General features: G+C 39.8%; 2 protein-coding genes across 3 annotated transcripts in view; both read right to left on the bottom strand.

Annotated features, from left to right (window-relative positions):
• Window positions 1–7,050, bottom strand: part of crebbpb (CREB binding protein b) — a 40,250-nt gene extending 33,200 nt beyond the window's left edge. Inside the window, exon 1 of one of the 2 annotated variants that reach the window (XM_040049968.1) lies at window positions 5,773–7,050. In XM_040049968.1, the coding sequence (XP_039905902.1) occupies window positions 5,773–5,857 (85 nt within the window). In that variant the 5' untranslated portion in view covers window positions 5,858–7,050. The remainder of the gene's footprint in view (window positions 1–5,772) is intronic. The other variant, XM_040049972.1, reaches the window with a different exon arrangement.
• Window positions 7,051–7,674: 624 nt separating this feature from the next.
• The window catches only part of LOC120745152 (adenylate cyclase type 9-like), a 40,537-nt gene continuing 24,596 nt past the window's right edge, over window positions 7,675–23,615 (bottom strand). Inside the window, exons 2-10 of the mRNA XM_040049846.1 lie at window positions 22,048–22,220; window positions 19,024–19,134; window positions 18,374–18,630; window positions 16,862–16,964; window positions 16,043–16,251; window positions 14,813–14,972; window positions 14,452–14,594; window positions 13,165–13,188; window positions 7,675–12,696 (exon numbers count right to left, since the gene is read on the bottom strand). Of these exons, the coding sequence (XP_039905780.1) occupies window positions 11,337–12,696; window positions 13,165–13,188; window positions 14,452–14,594; window positions 14,813–14,972; window positions 16,043–16,251; window positions 16,862–16,964; window positions 18,374–18,630; window positions 19,024–19,134; window positions 22,048–22,220 (2,540 nt within the window). The 3' untranslated portion in view covers window positions 7,675–11,336. The remainder of the gene's footprint in view (window positions 12,697–13,164; window positions 13,189–14,451; window positions 14,595–14,812; window positions 14,973–16,042; window positions 16,252–16,861; window positions 16,965–18,373; window positions 18,631–19,023; window positions 19,135–22,047; window positions 22,221–23,615) is intronic.

Here is a 23,615-nt window from a genome sequence, read left to right as displayed (position 1 = left end):
TCAGCACGAAAAGAACGCCACGCTGCAAAAAGCAGTCAAACAACAACATGATAATGTGGATATGGGGCGTCTTTCTAACGCTGGATAAACAGCAGAGCTATATCAGCTATAGATATGCAGGCAACATGTGAGTGAATTAGAACCCAAGTTCGCCAACAAGTTAACAAGTTTCTTGCGGTAACTTAAACTCTAGCAGCAATCACTGCGTGCCTTTTCAGCCAATGTTCTGTGGCAGGAACCGACCTGCGTTTGTGCTTTGTTCTTTGTCCATACACCATCAATTAGCATGGCATTTGTTCAAACACTCTGATGAGAGACCTCAATTTTGTTGGACTTGTTGTAAATTAAAGTTGCGTTGTGAAACTGCACATGTGGAGTGGAAGTATAAACTGCAGGAGGTTCTAGATTTATTTTTATTCAGTTACCAAACTTTTTCATCTGGCATTTATCAATTTTCTCTATTATCAGATAATTCGCTAAATGCAGTTTTTATGACTTAGTGACCATTGATATGAAAAGCTGCTTTTCCTATAGTTCCTCCTTTAAGGTAGGTAACCTCCTGAAAGAGAGGAAACTTTGGAGTGCACCAAGTTTGACGACAAATGTATCGTGTATGCTGCGGCACTGGCAACCACAACATGCGAATACTGCCTTAATAAAAAAGCTACTAAAAGATAACACAAGGTGTCACCACAGCGGGTAGCGTTGGATGCCTTTCGCAAAGGGATCCATCTCTCCTCGCAGAATTGAATGAGGGATGTTAGGGAATTGTGTAAACCACTACACTATGAAGCCACTACAGCTCTTTAAAAATAAATACAAACATAAAATAAAATAAAAAAAATGACATAAACCAACAATGAAATCAAGACTTTATAAATTAGGAAAATGGAGCAATTTTGCCTTCTTCACACACATTAACTAAAAAATAAAACAAAATAAAATAAAATGAAAATTTTAGCCAAAGCCAATTGTTCAGTTCAGCTTGCTGCCTTGGACATCCCACATATAGCCTTTGTCTACTAGTTCCTACTTGGCTCAAAGCGAGGAGGTTGGACAAAACTCAAACCGGTATTGGTCGTTTTCTATTACAATCATTTACCACCTAATGTCCATGGGGTCATTATAGCAACACAGCCGAAAGTCCCGTGACGTTATCTGTATGTGACACAAACGCCACAATAAAGCAGAATGTTGAAGTGATGGTATACCTGCTGCTCGGCTTTTTGTCAGTATTTTTTGTGCTCGTTTCCGGGTTTTTAAAAATGGCGGTTTTGATTTCCGTGAAGGAGACACTCTCAAGACTCATCAAATGGCACCTCTGCCAATCCGTGGCATGCAGTCTGTTGACATCAAATTTTCAGATCACTTGGAACCCCAGCTGAGTAGGCACTACAAAAGTACCTGGTACCATCACCTAATGGAAAATCCTAAAAAAAATAATTCAAGCTGTGCCGAGTCAACCCAAGTAGTTACTAGTGGACAAGCGCCCTTCTCCATTAGAGTCTACTCAGTATCTAAGTTCACGAAAGTTAAAACTGCCAATTTTGAAACCCGGCAACGAGGGAAATATGTACCAAGAAGGAAAAAAAACAAAAAAGAAAACCACCACAGACTGAGCTTCAGGTATATTCTTGCCTCAACGTCCACCTTTTTTGTAGCGTTCGTGTCGCATATTAATTATGGCGCAGTACGCTCGAACACTTTGCAATGACAACAACCACGCATTACTAGATCATAATGGAAAACCGGCCGATCCGAGTCAATCTGAGTAGGTACTAACGGAAAAGGGGCTTTAGAGTGTGAGCAATGCAAAGGGAAGACCTTAACAGGGGTGTATGGGAAAAATTATTTACTGCACACACTCAAAAAAAAACTGGCCAAAGAACATACAATGGGTTCATTCGGCTGCTTATTCTTGCCATTTCCTTTGTAACATTGTTATCATAAAACCCATGGCACACAACACCTAGAGGCTTATTCTTATTATTTCTAAATAACTGCCCCAAGGTGTTACCAACATGGCTGCAGAGTGACAGAACTTGTTTCTAAAAGATTTCTATTTGAATATACGCCAAAGTTTTTTGTATAAAAATTATAGGTACATAGTGAGAGCATGATACTTACTAACATCTTGTATGACCTCTGACAAAACACTATGTTTGTGTGTTGTTAATGTATTCTGTACCAATTTTTCTTATTATGTTAATTATACATTTAAATCTTGTTTAAAAGACCAATATGACAATCTGCTCCCTTTTAATTAGGTATGATGATCAAAGAAAACCTCTGAACTGATGAAACAAAGAAATATAGGAAACGTACTGTTGTATGTGAAGAGAAAACGTGCAAGTGGGCTGTTTTCCACACATTTGAGTGGCACTGCAACTGTAAAAATTTTAATATGGTGTTTTATAAGAACTATGATGACTTCAAGATGTTCAAAATTAGCTGCCCACGAAACATGTAAAGCTGGGGCTGCAATCATTTGCGGCCGTGTGTTTATAAAAACCGCAACCATTTAGAGAAATGGACAAGAAAATTTCTGGGCAAAACGATCTAAGATCACAAAATATAAATTTTTTTATTAATTTTGGGGCAAGGAACTGAATGAATTAAACTGCTGAAAATACTTTCTCAGAGGATTTTAGCGATCCAGTGCCACACATGCTTCTCATCTCCACCAATTACGCCACACGAGACATCAGCCAGCACATCCAGAGGTTGGTGAAAAGCACATTTTAGCACTCTTGAACACTACCAATACACCCAGGAGTTGGTAGTCTCCTAGACACCGAGGCCAGAAAGAGGAAGAGAGAAACCCGTTAGGTGAGCGGTAGGATTGAAGATGGCTGCTACTGCCTGTGGTGCTGACACGCCCACTCAGTCATACAAATGAAAACAAGTGACACTGGCCTGAAGTCACAGGCACATACTGACAAGAGAGTAGAGCACCATGGGGAAAAAGAAAAAAAAAAAAAAAAAAAAAGAGTCACACATTAGCAGTCTTTGATGTTTTTTTTAATTTGTGCCTGTGAACATCAGCTCTGTACACAGTTGGCTTGATGTGGCATAGGGTGATGTCGTTCCTATCGGCCCAACTACTAATAATAGTTACCAAGGTGACTCAGTCGACAATATAATGTGTAAATAACAGTCACGATGATTTGGACAAACACGCTGAAGCCCCACAATATTTAAATGATCAGTCAGTAATTAGTGTTGAAATTTGAATGGACTGTATTCACACAATTTACTTTGGAATTAATATGAATTCCGTTTATTTGACGAGCAACAGAACAATCGTTTTTTCACAGTTGGTCTTTATCCCTCGAGCATGCCACAAATTAAACTAGAGGAGGTCTCTGAGAGAAAATGAGTGTTGCACCACGAGTGACACGCTCCTCTATTGATTTACTAGTGGACAATCGCCTTGCTCTTAATTTAAAAGTTGTGTGCCTGCTACACCGCTAACCCTCATGTTTCCCTTTAAACAAGGGAAACATGAGGGTTAGCTGTTTAGCACTGCTGCAGTGGTCCTCCTGGTCAGGGGGAGGGGTGTCCACCCTAAGCAGAACCCAAAGAGTGTGGAAATATGCTTGATGCGCTCCTGCAACAAACCCCCGGTGGCTGCTGAGCAAAATCTTTATGCTGAATCCAACCAGCAGAACAGAAATATCCGAAAGATGCAGCTCATTATTGCCCTGTTTATTTTTAACATATAGCCCCACTTAAGCATGCAAAGGGACACCTCTTGAAACATAACATTTAATAATTCTTTAAAGAAAACATGGGTGCGTAACCATCTACCTGCATCTCTACTGCTCCTGTGGAAAACACTAAACATCCTACAATGGCTTATTAAAAACATACATTTTGTGTGAACATCAACTAAAACAGATCGTTTCCAACTGCTGTGGAGGAGGAAGAAGCCCCAGGTAGGGCTGCTTTATTGCCCAGCGAATGTTTCGGTCACCTTTCTGGGTGGGTGACCTACATAGGTTTAAACCTTATTGAGCATTCCCAAAAAATGCATTTCAAACTTAAAGAGATTCTCTACTTAAGTGCTTCCCACAGGGAGATTTATAAACATCTGAAGGTTCCCGCCACCCTTCTGGGTAGGCGACCTGGGGATTAGTTTTTACATTAACCCCGACTGTGTTTTATCGCTCCCCTTAAGCTACACCTAATTTCTGCTCGGTGTATTTTTTGGTGGTTTTCTTTTTGCTTATCTCCACAACATGCTGTGTTCTTTCCCCTTCACATCTTTGGTAGCACCTTAGTGCCATGCATTTTAATATATGAGCAGCTCATTTCACCATTCTAAGTTTGACAGCTCAACATATTCCTGAAAATTGATGCTTCAGCTTAATAAGTCACTTGAAGATTAAGATTCTTAGCATTAGCTAGGAATCTTATTAGGAATCGATTAACTAATGCAAACCCAGCAATGAAATGCAAGCCTTTACTGAAATAAGACCCTACATGCTTTTTTGATGCTTACAACGAGTAAACCCTTAACGTCATCAAGGCTTAAATTGGTAGACAACTACACTGTATACAGATGGAAAGTATATACAGAGTACTTCTGCAGCAGTAGCTTTTCAGCAAAGTGAAAATAGTGCATATTAGTTTTCCACAGCTCTGATTCAAAAGTGTATTTTTCAATACAACTGGACTCTTTGAGGTGTACCTTAAAGAGACATAATAAGAAAGGATAAAAAGTCCCCATGTAATTGCGAAGCAATCCTTGCATTGTTACTATAGTCATGCGTTCGTTTCTTATTTTAATGGGACAAAAATAAAAAGTAAGCTCATCATATCAAACAAGCCAATAGACTGTTATGTTTTCTTTTCCTAACCACAAACACAAATCACAGGGTGACATAACCTGTAAGGAGGAGGCATGCCGTGTAAAGGAAAGAAAAAAAGTCCTTCCGTCTTATTCGAAAGTCCTTTCTCGAGTAGGATCAGCAAAGTTGCTCTTCAGGTTTCACCGCTTAACAGGCAGACCATTGGGCTACCCTCTAAACGCCTCAGACTTCCCCATGATAGCTTTTTACAACAGGAAAGGATATGCAAATATGCTTCCCTGCAGAAGAAAAAACAGCAGATAAGTTTGCTGTCCAGTTCGTGTTCTAAACTAACTTAAAACAAAAAACCTATTTCAGCATGTGAGGAAGACCTGATCTTTCACTGGCAGTCCGACTATCACTCAGTCAAACAGCAGGTTTATCAACAGCTTGTGCTGTCACGAATCTGCACGGCTCCAGTGTCAAGGAGCACGACACAAAGTGCGATTCAACTCCAGACACCGAGGCAGCATTTTCATCAGTGCTGCCAGAGCCCTGTAGTTATCCGTATCTTAAGATATATTATGATGACAAAACACAATTGAGGCATTTAACATTTATCCCAACAAAGGTTGAAAAGTTGGGAGCAAATTCTGCCTGTTGAGCAGCTGAAAACCTCGTGTGATGGAAATGCATTGAGCTTGAGCCCCTTTTACGCCATTTGTCTTTTACAGCCATTATTTTGTGATCTATAGATTAAATCAAACTATTCCGATAACATCACCATGTGCTGTTTTCCTGTGAAAAGTTGCAGTCCGCTCAAGTGACCGCTTTCCTGTACATAGATGATGCGTTCACTTCTGTTGAGGGGCACAAACTGTGCACAGTGTAGCTTGAAAACTGTGATTACCACTATTACTACTACTACTACTACACCTTCGTCACAACAGGTACACTAAAAACAATGCCCTGTCCTTACCTGGGCCATCTGATCCTGAGGGAGGTGAATTGATCTTGGGTCGCTTTGCAGTGGGGGGTCCCACATCCATAAGATTGTCAGCCATCCTCGTCGGCAAATATTACAAGCGCTTAAAGACACCGACGAATAAAAGTAGAAATCAGTCCAAATCTTCGCCCCCCGGTTTGCAGTCGCTGGTCACTTGTATTGTTAGGCGCCAAGGAGCAATTTAACAGTTTTTTTCCTCCTTTTCTTTGACTGGCAGACTGGCGAAACGCCGCCTGGAGAAAAAGGATTTCAAAAGATAGGCAACAGCGCCACGCTTCGCCACCTAAGATCACCCCATGATAATCCAACACCCAACACCCACATAATTATCCTCAATAATCACGTCCAAAAATTATTTCAGTCCGAGAAAAATAAATAAAAATCAATCATAAAATATGGCACGAAGCATAAGCGAATCCCTTTCTCCGCAGATCGCCGATTTCACGTCCGCACAGAATCATTTTTTTCGCAGTCGAAACGAGCAGCCATAAATTCCGTTTTTGGCTTAAATAAAAAGATCAAAATTCGAAAAATATTTTCTATGAGACGGATTATTTTTCTGGTCGCTGTCTCCCGATAAATAAAGCGTCTCGGGACGGCGATACGGCGAGAAGCGGCGCTCTCTAAAAGGGAAATCAAATATACAGAGGGCTTTCGAGACGACAAAACCCCACTTAGCCCTCACATATTTGCATTATTTCTAATCGGAAGAGCTCACGCTTCGATTTTCTGCACGAAAAAAGCCGTTTGAGCCCGCTCCGTGTGGCTCCGATCGGTTTTTTAATTTAATGCTCCCCCCGAAATCCAGACTATGAGCCGCGTCAAGATGGCGGCTGTTGATTCCTCCGATACAAAAAAGTTTTTTTTTCTTCCCAGCTAGACTGTGGGGGGAGGGGGGAGGCGCGCTGACGCCCTGACGTAAACCTGTGTCCCCACCGTGCGTCATGTGGACGTACGAGAAGTTGCCTCTAGGGGTGGATTACACAGAAAAAACGAGCTACCTGTTTCAAACTTTTCAAACACCCAACAGTCGCTACCTGAAATGGAACTTTTTTTTGTATTTCGCAGGCTAAAACGCGAGTCAATGCTATACACTGTTATATAGAAACAGATAAAGCAGCCTTTACTTTTAGCGAATACACTATCAAGTACACAAGCTATGATAAACCAGTATGTGACTATTGGTGCTTACAGGAAAGGTTTTAAAAACTTACATATTATCCCATCAAACTTATGTCTACTTACTTATATAAAAATCAAGTGAAGATTCTCTGTGAAGTGTGAAAGTAGATGATTAATTTTTGGGAAGAACCACCTTTCAGAGTGTGTATATATATATACACATATACACACATATATATATATATATATATATATATATATATATATATATAAACTAACTAGAAAACAGAAAACTATAATGAAGTACTAGCCAAGCACACAGTCGAGCTTATGTCTTTGTTATAAATGTGTATCGATACACCAATGTTTAAGTTGCATGAAATCTTGTAGCTACCTGTATTGGTGGATAGCATAATCACTTAAGAAATATAATTAAAAAGCTGCACTCAGTTAAATGCAGTGGACTAGAAAGTACACAGTTTGCTTATGAAATACATTTGAGGGTAAGTGTAAAGTAAAAAACAAACAAACAAAAACTTGTACCATGTACGTCTATAGTTTCAATCTATCACTGGTAGTATACAGGCTATAAATTCATTAGGACAACATTTCCCAGCAACTGACTTTATTTATTATTAAATTTAACTTCACCTGTTAGCGTGCTATATACAAAAACATATCCAAAGAAAGCAACAGTTCATAGAAGTGGACCCATTATGCTTTTCTTCTTTTCTCTCATATATAATTGTTTTATGTTACAATATCAGACACACTAACCAAAAAGTTTTGAATAATGAGGTTGATGTACAAAAGGAAAAAAAAATGTCACTTTAAGCCCAAAGTTCAGGTTTCAGACTGATATATACACTATGTTTCAGACACTTTCTACTGCTGACTCAGTAACTGCAGAGTCCCAAACCTCTTCTTGCATTAACATCAGCACAAAAACTGTAAACTGGGAGCTTCATGGTATCAGTTTACATGGCTGAGCAGCTCTTGTAGGTGTAATGTGTCCATATAGCGTAGGGTAAAGGTGATAAAGAACTGTGAATCATCCAAAGTTACTTTACTAGAGTGCAAAAATCTAAATAATGACCCAGAAAAGAGCATAATAGGTCCCCTTTAAAACTTAGAGGGATCGACAGCGGGCTACTTTTCAATACTACCAACCAGAGAGGTCTTGCAACGTCTCCACAGTTTTATTTGGCTAGTTTGGATTAAAAAGGAACTTAAATCTCTACCAACTGAAGCCTCACTGTTCACATTCCTGCTAGGATTGGAGCATCTCTTCCAAAATACACACAATCACAAAGTTTTACAAATGCACACATTTTTTTTTAAACACACATGCAAGTATTATTCCAACATTGTTCAAATTACCCAGTTCTTAAGACAAGTAATATTCTAATACATGCGCTTATATAAATTCTAGAAAATGCTCAGATACTATACAGTATAAAGGCATACCGCACATTAAAAAAAATGAGTGCCTTTACCAGTTAGTATATGATGACTGCAAGGTGTGCACAAAATACCTGCAAATTAAGAAGACAACAAAAAGAGAAAATCCAAGAGATGGCAATGACACTCTTTGGCATTAATATTTGTGCCATTCTGCTGATTCAGAATGCCACTCACATCTCATTAAATCACAGCAAATCAAAAGATGCGCTCATGTTTGCAGTGACACAAGGGAAAAAGAAGGCATGTCAAATGTGTGAGTCAACACACCTTTCAGATTTTCACCTGTTCAGAGTAAAAAAAACCAAACAGCTTATTCAACAGGGCTTATCAAAATTATTAAGGAAAATTCCATTTAAAAAGGTAGCTCAACACTCAAGAATTATGACCACTATTAAGTGTTTAACCATGAACAGTAATGGTTATTCCCTTTATTACAGTGTAAAAAAACAAACAAAAAAATGGAATGGTGTTAAGGGTTGTGTGCTCATAAGCAAAGGAAGGTTATTTTCCCTTTTAAACCACTGTTGTTACATTTAAACCAACTGCATAAGTAAATTATTATAACATTATAAAATAAAAGAGAAAAAGGAATTTAAAAACCGCAATAAATCCAAATAATGTCACATATTTGGCATATTTATATTTACTTATACATGTCAAGAAAAGGCACTGCTGAAATCTCATCTTTCAATATTTTATCAAATTAAATGATTCAAGCACAAGCGTCAGTATTTTAAATTTTGATCAATATTAAGTGTCTTGAGAAATGAAAAGCAACAGAACTAACTTTAAAATATGACACGTTTAAATTTAAAAGGCACAAGCTACCCTAACTCCACACTTAGAAAACAATGCGAGCAAACTATTTAACTATTAAGGTGTTGTTAGCTACAGCAGCTTACATAAATTACTTGATGATGAATTCTTTTTATTTGCAACGCTTGCTCTATTACTTGAGTTCAGGTCAAGAAATGGTGCACTGGTGAAACCATTTTTACATCTGAGCACACAATCCTTTTTTTTTTTTTAAACAGCAGAAGAAAGAAAATGTAACAGCAAGAGAGATGAAAACTGTTCTGACATTATAGATAGAAAAAATTAAAGGGAAAGCGAAAAGCACAGAGACCCTTCTATGAAATACCTTTTGGTGCACTGCCGTTTGCATTTACAATGCCGTTATGTAAAGTTTTCATGTCACTGAAAGTATGAAGCGGTAAAAGCGTCCAGATGTTTGCATCCAGTAATGTCCTTTAAATAACAGAAAGTAGATTAAGACGCCTCAGATAGAAAGTTCAAGTTTTGTGTAACAATTAACACTATTAAACACATTTTTATTGTGACATTCCACTTTGATCATCCATGTCCTAAAACACAATCAACTAACACACAGTGTAATCCATAGCTAACCCAGGCAGTTTTATTCTCTAATCCATCTAAAAAAAAAGAAATTAAGACACAATTTAAGACACTCTATAGGTACGCCAGCATCTTGTAGGACCTATTAAAATACTCACTAAACACAGTTAGATAGTTTGAGCTCCTACAAGAGTCTGGATGTGCAGAGGGCACAAACACTAGTAGCAGTTAGCCTATGATGCTGCGAGCATGCTATTAAATGCAGTTTAGACCATCATGCCTCAGTGCTGAGGCAATGCAAAGATCTTAACTGAGGCCAGAGAAAAAGCTGCCACATCAGCAAACAAGTTTCTATTTGTAAACCTGCAGTTTCAGTCATTTGAGTAACTCATAGGCACCTCCCCTTATTAAAGCCTAAGTGATCTTACTATACAGATACACACTACACAAGAGCAATACACTCACTCGACAACTCACAGCTCAGCCTCGTCTGCCTTTAGCCTGTACCGATTTGTTCCCGTTGTGCCTTTCCTGATGCGTTTTCTGGTTTTCAAGAACAACATGGACACAGGCTCTGCAGGATTTTAGTGCGGTGCTTTTTTTTTTTTTTACTCGTACATAATTTTGCCCTTCGCTTGTCACATATTGTGATGTTTTACACATTGTTGCTTTTCTTTTTAATAAAAGGCAAAACTATCATAGCAAAACATAGTTTAAAAAGTAAACCTGTAACAAAAGCAAAGCTTTTCTTCCCAAAAAACTTTCTAATTTACAATTTTCCCTTTATGTTGTTATTCCCTTATTTATAAAGGCTTAGTCTACATAATATTCTACTCTAAAGGCACTTAAAAAGACATATGAAAGAAATAATCAAGATTAAAGGTTTAAAGATAATCAAATAAGTTAATGGCAGATAATGGGATCTGCGACAGGCAAGAGAAGGTCCAGAGTCAGCTGTCACTTTTTCCCTTTTCTTGTGCGTTACTGCCTAAGACCATCTTTGTGGTCCACCCTCCACTCTTGATAACATCAGCCAACCGTGAGCCGTTTTCACACATGTATCCCACCAGAACATCTACAATTGTCCCTTCTCACATGCTGCAGGTGATAGTCCACTTCACGCTGCTGGAAATACTCCTTTTGGTTTAGATGAAGGTGCTGCTTTCTTAGCATGTGCAGGAAGCAGGACACATAACGTCCATCCTTTGCCACGAATTCTCAGGATAAGTGCCTTTTCTATCCTTACACAGGCCCAAATGGACATTGCCTACACTTTGTGCTATAAGGAGCTTACTGTGGAAAGCCAATTTGAAGTCTGATCAAATCTTTGTGCTCCTATATGCAGCTCAATTGGGTAATGTCTAGTAAAAATTATGTACTGCAGTGCATGTGTGAAAATGGCTATATTGTCACAAACACACACAAAAAAACAACTTGCTTCTTGGCTGGTGAGGCGAGAGCTTGGGGTCTTTTCACATCCTCCATCGCCAACTGAAGTAGGACCAAATGTACAGTGATTCTACACATGCCAGCTGGAAGGAATGAGAGCTTAAAGGGTAGAGGATTGATGATGAAAGCAGCACACTTGACGATTTCTAGAGTCTGGTTAACTCGCCAACATTACCGCCAGTTTCATCCTCGTAATTGTCCTTCTTGATATCCTTCAGGGGATTCGTTGACCTTTGGGATGTATCCTGCTGGGCTGAGATGATAAGTTGTTTGTTTTCTGACAAAGAAGGGGGTCCTTCAAGATTGGTTATATGTACAGATGTCAGGCCAGTGTGAGACTTTGATCGCCTGGCAGCAGAAGTTTCTGCAGTGGGACGTCTTTCACGGCTATCTATCCCTTTCACGTGAGTAAGCCCTGTCGTACTAGGGGAACCAGTGCTGGCACTGGGTACCATAGTATTAGTACTGCTTGCAGTGGTGCTGGTTGCAGGGACCATGCTAGCGATTTCATCAGTGGGTGAGCGCCCGATGCTGCCATCCACCTGTGCTCGGATTTCTGGAGAGACTGAGAGCTGGTACTGAGGCACCGGGCCACTATCGCTGCTTTTAGGATAAAGGAAGGTCTTCATCTGACCTTTGCCCTTGACATTAACTGTGCCGCGATAATCAAACTCGTAATCCATGCCGCTAAGAACACAGTAACTCTCTTCGCTGACCTGGACACGACACTCCACGCCTGTGGTATCCATGCGGCTGGCAATGTTGACCGTGTCGCCCCAGATATCATAAAGAAGCTTGGTCGTGCCAATTACGCCTGCTGTTAGAGGCCCGTGATTAAATCCAATACGAAGCTTAAAGCCAAACCCTAACATATTCTTGTTAAAGTCATCCACCACACGCATCATTTCAAGGGCAAATTCAAAAAGAGCTCGGAGGTGGGCATGAGGATGTGCTGCATCTGCACACTGCTGAGCGTTGAGTCCTGCTGCCGCCATGTAAGTGGCACCAATGGTCTTGATCTTTTCTATATTAGCAAAGACGGGCTTCCGTAGGAGCTCATCAAAGTCTCCAATCAGCTCGTTGAGGACACGATAGCACTCCTTACCTCCTTCATAGCTTTCTTCATAAAATTCACTAAAGTTAACAATACTGGCAAATATTACACCCACATTGTCATGGTTCTTGGAGTAGCTCTGGGTAACCTTGAGCTGCTCGGCCACATGTATGGGAATGATATTGCGTAGCAGCCAGTCGGCCTGGTCCCTCATGTTCTGGATCTTGATGCGGTGTTGATCAGCTTCCACATTGCCATGGTAATGCAGACGGTAACTGACCTCAAATTCACGGTTAAGAAACCAGACCAAGAGAAGGAGGAGGAAAAAGGCCACACAGGCCTCACGGCCCAGAAGGTCCTGTGGGTGGGTCTGTGGGTCAAGTTCCAGTGGGCTGTCAGACATGACAATGGAGGTGTTGCTGTTGCTGCTGCTGTTGTTCTGGCCATCAGACCTGGTTGAGAAAGAGAAGAAAGAGAAAAAAGAGAAGAAAGAGGGAAAGGAAAGTTTAGAATAATTTAAGAAATAGTGCAGCTGTTACGATTACAAATAACCAAATGCAGCATTTGCTATAAACTCAATGCATCTCACCAAAATCAAACTGCCATCGCTCAGAATAGAAAGTCAGAGCACCTCAGTGGCAGAGAGCCTAGAGTCTGGCTGGTGTCCTTATTTCACCCATTCAATCTCATTTCACTATCACTATCTGTTGAAAGCATAGTGTGTTTTGTCTTGTTTTATCTTTAATTTTATTTGATAGTGAGAGACAAATGTAGGAAGTAGGCAGGAGGCTGACATGGATTAAAGAGCTTGGTTGGAATAATAACCGAACCCATTCAGTTGAGGCTTTTTGTCCAGTTTTAATGTGAAATGAGAAGTGAGAAATAATGCACTTCAAAACATCAACAATAATCATACTTACCAGAAAAACAGACTCTTAGTGACACTGAAAGAGAAAAAGCGGAAGCAACATTAATTCATGAAATAAGAACATCAAAAATGATTTCAATTCACGGACATTATACTTGTTCATAGCATGAAACGGCACGCAATTGTAAAGAGGAAAGAATTCATTAGTTTTTATTTTTGTTATTGATGCCTCGAAAGTTTTGAGGCAGAGATTTTTGCGACTGACCCTGTTATGTATGTATTTCCGAGAGTTCCTTTTTCAGGGTGCAAAATATAGGGAGGAGAACATTTAAATCAAACATGCAAACCGATTTACTAATGTTTAAGACACACAGTTTACTGTTAATTGCATCGATATTTAATTTTTGCGCTTGATATCGAAATGAACCTGACCACATTTAGAAAACAGCACGACTTTTGTAAATCACTGTAAAACTAACAAATTCTTCTTGTGGCAACTATTTGGGGATTGCGCTCACACCCTATTTTGCAAGTTGAGTTAAAGAAGGGTGCTAAATACAATGTGAGAGTTTATTGAAGTGGCAACCAGATGTTGAAAGACACCATTTCAGCCCCATTTGCAGTGAGCAATCGAGTTAGGCAAAGAAAAATCTTGTCCCAGTTTGTTTAATCTTTGTGATGATGATTGTAAAAACTGGGTGCAGGGTTGGCAATTTGCTAGTCAATCATATTATCTATGGAGATGATCTTGTGCTCTTTAGTCCTAGTGGTGCTGGTCTAGAGCAGCTCCTTCACATGTTATGTTATGTTGTGGAACATGACATCAGATGTAATGCCTGCAAGAGCACTGTCATGATTTGTAAACCAAAGAGGGCAAACACCAAAGATTTCCAGAGTTTAAACCATCAGATAATATAAGGTCAGGTATGTTGGATATCTTATTAAAGATCAAATGACAGACAATGACATTTATAGGGAATGTCTGATGATGTATGCACAAGTGAACATCCTCTTATGTAAATTTAATGCATGTACAGACTTTAAGGCACATCTGTAGGTGAATTCCAGGAAAGCAAGTTTACGGAAACATCATGTAGCGTATAATGACGCCATGAGCTTATTATCGAAGAGACCAAGATTTCTATGGATTATGAATGAGAAATAAACAAAAGCTGACTGAATGGACCTCCCTCCTTGAAATTTTCATCATCACATTATCCTTTATAATTAACTGAACTGACCAAATGACCATGCCAAAAAATACTGCGTGGGTTGTAAAGAGCAAAACTATTACTTCCTTTTATTGACGTCTCCGCAGTAAAATAAATGCATCTCATACCTGCAGGGGGAGCTGAAGAGCAAAGCCAGCAGTGCCAGTCCCACCAGTGTTGCTAGTGTTGAGCGCATCCAGTAGCTGAGCTGGCAGAAGTTACAATACTGAATAATAGCTATGATGACAGCACAGCAGATGAACATGGTAAACTAGGAAAACAAGAGACAGAACACAATATCAGTCAAAAAGGTGTAGATAATACTGCAAACAATACTAACTACAATACTTACATACTGCATACAGCAGTTAAAGACATAATTAACGATGAAGTAAGACAAGCAGAACTTGATCAAACAACAGTAGCAGTATTTAATACTCTAAAGATCCCTTTTTAAAAGCATAAAATAAACATGAAATTTTAGTTCACCTGAATGGAGTGATGCATGTCACAAGCGACATGGGAGAATACTGCCACAGCAGGCAGGGACACCAGGACAGCTCCTATAAAGTGGCGTGCTATCCAGCCTGACATGGCCGTCATCAGCACTCGAGTGCAGGTCAGCACACTGTCCAGATAAAAAGCCATGCTGGAGAGAAAAGAAACCCAGAAAATGATGACTGATACAGATGACATGTGAGAGATTTTATAGTTTTATGTGTCCTCATGTGATCCCAGCTTGACTAATAAACTGGCTGCAAATATAATTATTAAAGGGCTGATTTACATATGATATATATTTAGATGGAAACATTTCCTGTCTCTTTTTGTTTCAGGGTCTATACATTTTCTTTCTGCACAGATTTTACCTGTAAGTCCAATATTAACCATGCCAACATTTTTTTCTTCTGTCTCTCCTCCTGGTCATCTTTTAAATATACTTTGAGGTGAGCAAAGCACCCACTCAATTCTTGCGTTAGACAGTTCCTCTAGCCTCTGATTAAAAGTTCCAAAAATCAGCTTGGGACTTAGCCCTCAGATGGGTTGTACACAGCTTGAAGATAAGAGTACCACTGTCTCTACTATCTCTTCCCTCTTAAAAAGAACAAGGAAATGATAAGGACCATCCAGCCATTCTCCTCCACTTATCCTTATCAGGGTCAAGGGGGAAAGAGGTAGGGTACAGCATTGACAGGCCACCAGTCTCACGCAGGGCCAACAACCTATAATGCCCCAATGATAAGGGGGCATTATAGGTATTACAGAAAGTCCAAGCGTACCAAGAATTCTTCTCTCAACATACTTGAGAAAGAAGTAGAGATGATGTGTGCACATCTAGGCTGCCCTCACCTGGACCACACACCTCTCCTGCCAAGTCGGGAAGGCCCATAAGAGGCGTTAGTCTGTTGGGATCTTAGAGCGTACTCACCTCTCTCATCCCCTGATGGCCAAACTTCTATCAGTCAACAAGTGTGGTGAGGACTACAACAGCTGGTGAGGGTGGTAGGGTGTGCTTACAGTACCATACAACTACTATCATGTTGCACTATTATTTCTGTATATACTATCTCACTGTGTTTATCTGTTCATTTCCATATTTCTTGTCTATTTTTATACTGCTGCCCCGCCTAGAGCTGCACTCCTAATTTAATAAAATATGTTCAAGACTTTCTGATAATGTCTGACTGGCTTGAGCCTCTCCTGCATTCAGTATCTCACCGTATGGCAATCAGCAGAGCCAGGACCTCCAAAATTGTGGCTACAGCTGTGAGAATGAGTGCCGGTGTGGATGGGTTCTGCTGGGTAACAAGCGGTTGAAGGAAACAGGCCAATGAAAGAGCCAGAAATACTAAACAGCACAGGAGCATGTCCAGGAAAGAACTGAATGTTGGGCTGGCAAATGTCTGCACCGCTGCTTGGGTCTCGACCTGGGAGGATGGGAAAAGAGGAAACAGAGGGCAGAAAAAAAGAGTATAATCGTAAAAATATGCTTATTAAGGTACCGTGAAGGGGATTCATAAATAAGAATGAGGTGTTAGAGGAAATCTGTCTTAATACTGGTGGTATATTAGGAAATTTAACCACAGAGCAACTACAAAAAAAGCTGGATCCCCCTTGAATAACATGAAAAAAATAAATAAAAAATAATGTTACAAATTTAACAAGCCTCAATAAATCTTATTTGTGATTAGTTACATATTATTTGTTAATGAGACTGTAGCAACAGCAGCAGCCATGTCCTTAAGATGCACTTCTGATGATACACCAGCAGAGGACATCACAACCTAAAACTAAACTGCTTCTAAGGTCCTGCAGTGATTTCCCTTTGCCGCAGTCTTGAGCGGTCTGGTCATAACGCAGCACTATCGGGCTACCAGACACAGACAAAGAGGAAAACATGAACAAGCTAAGATAAATATATAGAAATTCAAGCAAGCATACTATGCGTGCTTATCTGAATGACTCTCAGATCTTAGCTAGACCAAAGGTAACTATGTAACTATGTTAGGCAACATTTCATCACACACAAACACCTACCTCCTCCTGGTAGCTTATCCGGTACGCAGACTCCAGGCTCTTCTCCAGGAAGGTGAGGCTCAGCTTGTTTATTGGAGGTTTGTAAAAATAGTCCTTCATGAGACTGCAAGAGACACACAAAGTTACATTTTTAATCGCCTACAAATCTCACTGCAATATTCTATAAAGTACTTTCAGCCATTTTCACACATTCACTGGAACCCTCAGCATTTTGTAGACAATGGAGGTGCACGTGAGAGCACAAATGTGAAATTCAGACACTGCTTTACAAATAAGATTTTAATGTTGAAGAAAAAACATATGTTCACAGCCTTCCCACAAATGTATCGTTAACTAAAGCAACTATAAACGCTGCTAAAATGTATTAAATGTTCAATTATTGCTTTTTAATCTCTCCTAACCAACTTTATAATGAATTCATCCAAGCCATCAGTGTGTTTATTAGACCCCATTCATAGAAGGCTGTTCAAAGAAGTCTTACCATTAAGTGCTCTATTTATTTTTACTAACTGGCTACCCACCAGAGGCCTTTAACTTTGCTTAAAAGTTGATCCAATTAGATTTCCAATATTCATATTATTTAAAAGATTCTCAAAAAAAATGTTGTAAATCAGTTATGTGATCATTTGCAGTGGTTAAATGGAATGGATACAGTCTTGAATTCACCATGGCACCGAAAAAGCACTAGTAAAGGTTATTAATGACCTTCTTAAAGTCTATGACTGTGGACATTGCTGTGTGTTTGTGCTCTTAGACTTCAGTGTTGCATTAAATACTGTTGATGACGTTGAACATTTTATGACTTAAACTAGAACGCAGCACTGGCATTAAAGGAAATGCTCTGCACTGGTTTGAATTGTATTTATCTGATTGGAGTCTATCAGGAGCCAACACTACTCCTCTTTTATACTCTCTACATTGGCTCCTAATAGATTGTGTTTTATTATATCCTTTTTGGCTATTATGGCACTTAATGTTCTTATTTATTTTACTCATTTTGTGTATAACACTTTGTGACAGTCTATGAAAAGTGCCTAATAGATCAGCTTTATTTGTTTAACTTTACTTCTAAAAGCTTCCTGAAAAATGTTCTGCTTATCCAGAAGATCATATTCTCGCATATTTCCAGATTCCTTTCATTGGCTTCCTCTACACACAAACCTTGAATATACAGGCCACATCATGTCTTAAAGACCTCACAGTACTATGTTACCACAATGTGAGCACTTAACTATTAGACTTCAGCTTTCAGGCCCCTCTTCTGTGGAACCAGCTCACAGTTTGGATTCAGGAGACAGACACTGTCTCTACTTTTAAGGCTAAAAACTTTCCTTTTTGATAAAGCATATAGTTTGGGCTGGATCAGGTGGGCCTGAAGCCTCCCTTAATTATGTTGCTAAAGACTCAGTGTGCTGAGAGGCTTCCCATGATGCACTGACCATTTCTTCTTCATTTCGGTGCCCATGTATTTATACAGTACGCCACTACTGCATATTATTAATGCTGGATTACCTATCTTCTTTGATAACATCTACAAAGTGAGCATCACTCCTCTCCCTGAAGTTCTTGGATCGCAGAGGTAAGAGCGCTGAATGATCCATCCCCATGGCTCCTCCGCTCCATGTCTTCTTCTCCTTCTCCTGCAGCATCTCACACAGTGACGTCTGGCTGTTGGTCAAAGCTTCTAATCGAGGACTAAGCAACCCGTTTAGAGCCTTGGGGTTGCAGCCTGCAGAAATCACTGGGGAGCACTTCAAATTTGAGGCATCCTGAGGTGAAGAGGTGAAAGAGGTACTCGACTTTACAAAGAAGAACGTGTGATGTGGCTGTGGAAATGGGTCAGAAATAGTATGAAGGAGTCTGAATAGGAAATATGAAAGTTACAGGCTGTGCTTCAGCTGCACCAATTTAAATGGTTGTCTCTGTGGCACAGTTCATCTGGGACCCATAGAGTTCTACTTCTTTGAACTATTTTTGAGACCTTTTTTAGCTGCCGGGTATGTGTAAATGAAATATCTCTATGTGCCCATATTTGCTAGAACCATAATGACAAAAAGTAGACTAGACTATGAGTCTTTCCAAATGTGAAAGTCAGACAAATAACATTTCGACTGTTTAACATTGTTTTCTCTGTTTTGTTAAGGTGGTATCAACTAGCTAACCTTGCCACTGTTGGTCTTGTGGTCGTCATGGCAGCCATTGTGCACCATGCCTTCTTCCAGGACCTGATCCTCCCCTGCTATCAGTGCCACGCTGCAGGAAAGACAGGGGGACTGTGGGGTGATTAGACGGGTGACACAGAAGGAAAGGGAGTAGAGAAGAAAGGAAGAGAATTCATGAAGTAAGTGACGCAGATCAAGCAGAGCATACGAGCTGATAAAAATACAACAAGATACGTCGGTGTGATGCAGCTTTGCTGTGAGGGCAAAAGAGCTAAAATGTGCCATTAAAAGGCAAAGCTGGAACGCTAACATGTTTTTAATTAATCTGACAAACTCTGAAACACTTATGATAGTATGTTTCAATGTTTAAAAAACAGTGATGGCAATAAAAGAGTTAACAAGTTGTGTGTAGGAGGTCTGCACTGGCTCAAGGTCTTTATTTTCAGGCGAGTGTGTCTGCGAGAGCGAGAGATCTGTGTGATACTTGTTGTGCTATGACTGACCATGACACAGAGAAGCACAAGGTGCCGTACTGTGGAGCTTAAACAATGTAAATACAAAGAGATGGCAAATAATGTACACCTACTTGTCACATTAAAAACATGGAAACATTTGTGATTACACCTGCCGTTCAGGTTTCATCCTTTCACCTGCTCACAGTTATTAAGCTTTTTTTTTTCTAAGATGTCTTATCCTTCAGTGTGAGACTCATCCAGATTTGTGTGAGAGCTACGCTGAAGATGAAAAGCTGCAAATGAAGAAGTGATCAGTGGTAGGCAGACAGGTTTTGGCAGTACTTCCAAGGTCCCCTCTGCTTGAGTTAACTCATTTCCATACTGGGATGAGAAGCCAACCCCACCTTCCAGCCCTACCTCTTCTACCACTCACATGCCTTCCTTTTTTCTCTACTGCACCTTCACTCTCCACCTGCCCAGGTAGAGATAAAAGAGCTGTGCAGAGATTGCGGGGTGCAAACAGATGATTAATTTGGGTGAATTTATGCTACAGCAGTAAAGGTTATTGAGGCTAATTAATACAAACAATGATGTGTTAAGGGTTTTGATGAGTATGTTATGGCGGAACAATTTTGGCAAATGTGAAAATTTCCCTTCAAGGCAGAAATAAGGAGAACATCGGCGATGGACACACAGGTAGGTCCATAAGCGTGTGGACAATGACACAGTTTTCATAGTCTTGCCTCTGTACACCACCATAGGGGATTTTAAATAAAGGACCAAGACTTTCAGTTTTAATTTAAGGCGTTTAACAGAAGTACTGAATTAACTGTTTAGGAATTACAGACATTTTTATACGCAGTCAGACAAACTAAAATTATTATGAATATAAAGATTGTTCTAATATTTGGATGAAAATCCTTTGCGGTCAATGACTGCCTGAGGTCTACAATACATGCTGTTTTTCTTCCCTTGAGATGCTCTGCCAGGCTTTTACTGCTGCTTGTTTATGTGTCTTTCTGTATTCAGTTTTGTCCTCAGTAACTGAAAAGCAAGCTCTACTGGGCCAAGCTCAGATGACTGTCTTGGCCATTAAAGAATATCCAATTCTTCAGAATTTTCCAGAATATCCAACACCTTCTCGAACCACCTGCCTGCTCACCCTCCTGTCAATTAGATTTTTTTCCCCAACACCTAACCAGTGGCTCACCCCACTGCTCGTTCCGCGCCCATCCCAAGTAAGCAACTCTGAAACATTCACTTAGCTCATTACTCTGGTGCTCGCCCATGCCGTAGACTGGAAGTAACTCTCATCTCTTCTCTCCTAGAGTTGCTGTTCTGAGTTACCAGAGACTCTTTCCAGCACTTATCCCTGTGAAAAAAACCTTCCAGTGCAATAAACTCTGAACTGTGAGCTGTTGTCTCCCGGGTGTTGCTTTAGAGTCCATTTCACAGTTACACATTTCATCACTCGTTAATCTTGGTTTCATCTGTCCAAAGAACGTGTCTTTGAATACAGACTTTGACAATGATATGATTTTTTAACAGTATTTTTCCTAACCATGGCATTAATTCTATCTTTACTTCAATTGTCTTGTGTGGTCTTTCGGGACTTTTTGGTGTTGCTGAGCTGGTCAGTGCATTCAGTGTTTTTAACAACACATCAGATTGTTGAATTGTCCATTGAATTTTTCTCTCTCTCTTCTCATTTTGGTTTTCAGCCCAATGATGGTCCTCCTTCGCTTTCATCTGCATCTCTTCAGACCTCATATGGAGTGTCAGTTAATGGCTAAATGAAATCTCAACACTTAGAATCAGATTGAGATATTACATCTGCTTTGTCTGTTTGTTGGGACGGGTCTCACTTGGCCATGAAACAACTATCCAAACGTCCTCTGAAAAAAGGGGAACTATGTATAAAAATGGCTACGTTTGTTAAACCTCATGAATTATAGCTGGGAGTCTGCATCTCGTCACACTTCGCTTGTTTAATTTTCTTTTAATCCACTGTGGGATTGCACAAAGTCAAAAATGACAAAACTTGTGTCACCAGCCAAATACTTATGAACTGTATGCGATCAGCACTATAATGCTGCCTGCATTTTTGTTGCATAACTAATATGATTAGACAATATCTCTGTGTTTTTGTTTAGATTCATACTCTTTAGAATTTAATATGCACTGAGGTGCCATGCAAACAGAAGCATATTTTATACAAGTGCACCAAATATGAAGAGGTAAATTAACAAAGATGCTCAAGGTTAAGCTTATGTAAAAAATATGGATGTTTTGCATGGTATGGATCAAAGCAATTCTGTTTTTTAGCTCCTTTAACACAAGACAATAGAAAGCTCAATGCATGCAAAAAGAAAAATGAAAATATTTATCAAAGCTCCTGATACGCCCACACAAAAACACAGAGCAAAGATGAACATCGAAGAGATTGTGACAGAACATAGAGCTCAGTGTTCTTCCTCAGGCGATATAGCTGTACAATGATAGATGAGCCCAAGAAAATATACTTATATATTTAACTACAAAGCTGATTCCCTTAGAGACAGCAACTTACCTTGGCTCTGTCTTGGGGAAGGGTGCAGGCCGAAGGGGCTCCCTCAGGCGTGTGCACTCTGGACGTGGGACAGCAAGGATCTGCTTGCTCCGTCCCAGCTAATCCTATTTGGGAACAGGTACAGACGGAATGAGCCTCCATCTTCCTGCCAGAAATCAGATAGGTCTTTAGGCCTGAAGAGAGAAACGGAAACAAATAAAGAGAGGATGTCACTGACAGATCAGTTCTTATTCCCAGATCTAACTGGAAAAGGCCTGAGTTGGGTTTAGTTGTTCTTTTGTGGATAAAAGTATAGGCAGTTGCGGAGTTGTTTTAGGAGTCAGCAGAGGGTTTGTGGCCAGAATAAATCCACACAGAGAATTATGCAAAGTTGGAAAATTCAAGTTTGCAGACATGATCCTTTTTTGTTTCCCTACACGTTTACAAAACTTTATCATCATTTTTTTATGCATTTGTGCAGGTCTTTGCATTTCTGTCATTTCAATACACACAGTGTGAAAAAGACTAGCACTTTGATACCAAGTGACATCATCAGAGGCTGAAAAAAGTTTACTTCTTTTACCAAAAATGGGAAAAAAAAACAAAATAAACCAAAAAGAAACATTTGAGACCTAAACTAGTGGGTCACAATGTAAGGGTTAATATCCCAATGCCATATCTATCATTTCCAGTTGATATACACAAACAAGTAAAACTTCTTTCAAGAGTCCCACTTCCTGCCCACAATCATGTCTTCTTCATGTAAAACAGCATTTTACGTTTTAATATTTGTCTAATATTTAAATGTTTTTGATGATCTGAAACATTTAAGTGTGACAAACATATAAAAAAATAGGAAATCAGGGAGGGGGCAAACACTTTTTCACACCACTGAATTTCTCACCAATTCCCCAGTAGCCCGAGGAAGGATTACCGTATAGCAAATTCTGAATTAATTCCATTTCTCCTTCTTGATCTTCACCTTCTCCATAATGAGAAATGTAATCTTTCATATATGCGTAATATGGGTGCATGTGCATGTAAGTGTGGGTGTTCATGTATTCCTTTCCGCTGACCATGAAACAGCCAAATATTTGAACACCTGCTTCCTCCCGCCTCTATCAACATGTCCATTTCCATTACTCCTGCAAGTTATGTGTATTTGTATGCAACTCTTTGCTGTTGTGACACGTCATAGCCACACTAGCAGGTTATCTGTGTTTGTCAGCAGCATAGGTTAGTACCTGCAACTGTGTGCTTAGCCACATAATTTAACTGTCAGTGAAGCTGCAGCCTCAGGCTCTGAGCATTGTATGCACTAAGTACTTCAGACAGGCCTGCCACTGGCTCTGCTAAGCCACCCTGGGGCTCCACTCTCTGACACACACACACACACACACACACACACACACACACACACACACACACACACACACACACACACACACGTGTGCCACAAGGGAACAAAGTCTCAGTTTAAGATGAACACACGAATTAAGAAGCAAGACACAAAAATAAGAATGCATACAAAAAGATCGATGTACCGTTTATGGGACACTCACAAAAACAGCATCACTAAACGCCTACAC

This window comes from Simochromis diagramma, unplaced genomic scaffold (assembly GCF_900408965.1).
Source record: "Simochromis diagramma unplaced genomic scaffold, fSimDia1.1 OVJJ01000321.1, whole genome shotgun sequence".
NCBI lineage: Eukaryota > Metazoa > Chordata > Actinopteri > Cichliformes > Cichlidae > Simochromis > Simochromis diagramma.
The sequence above is the reverse complement of the archived record's forward strand: the minus strand, read 5'-3'. Positions and strand labels throughout refer to the sequence as shown.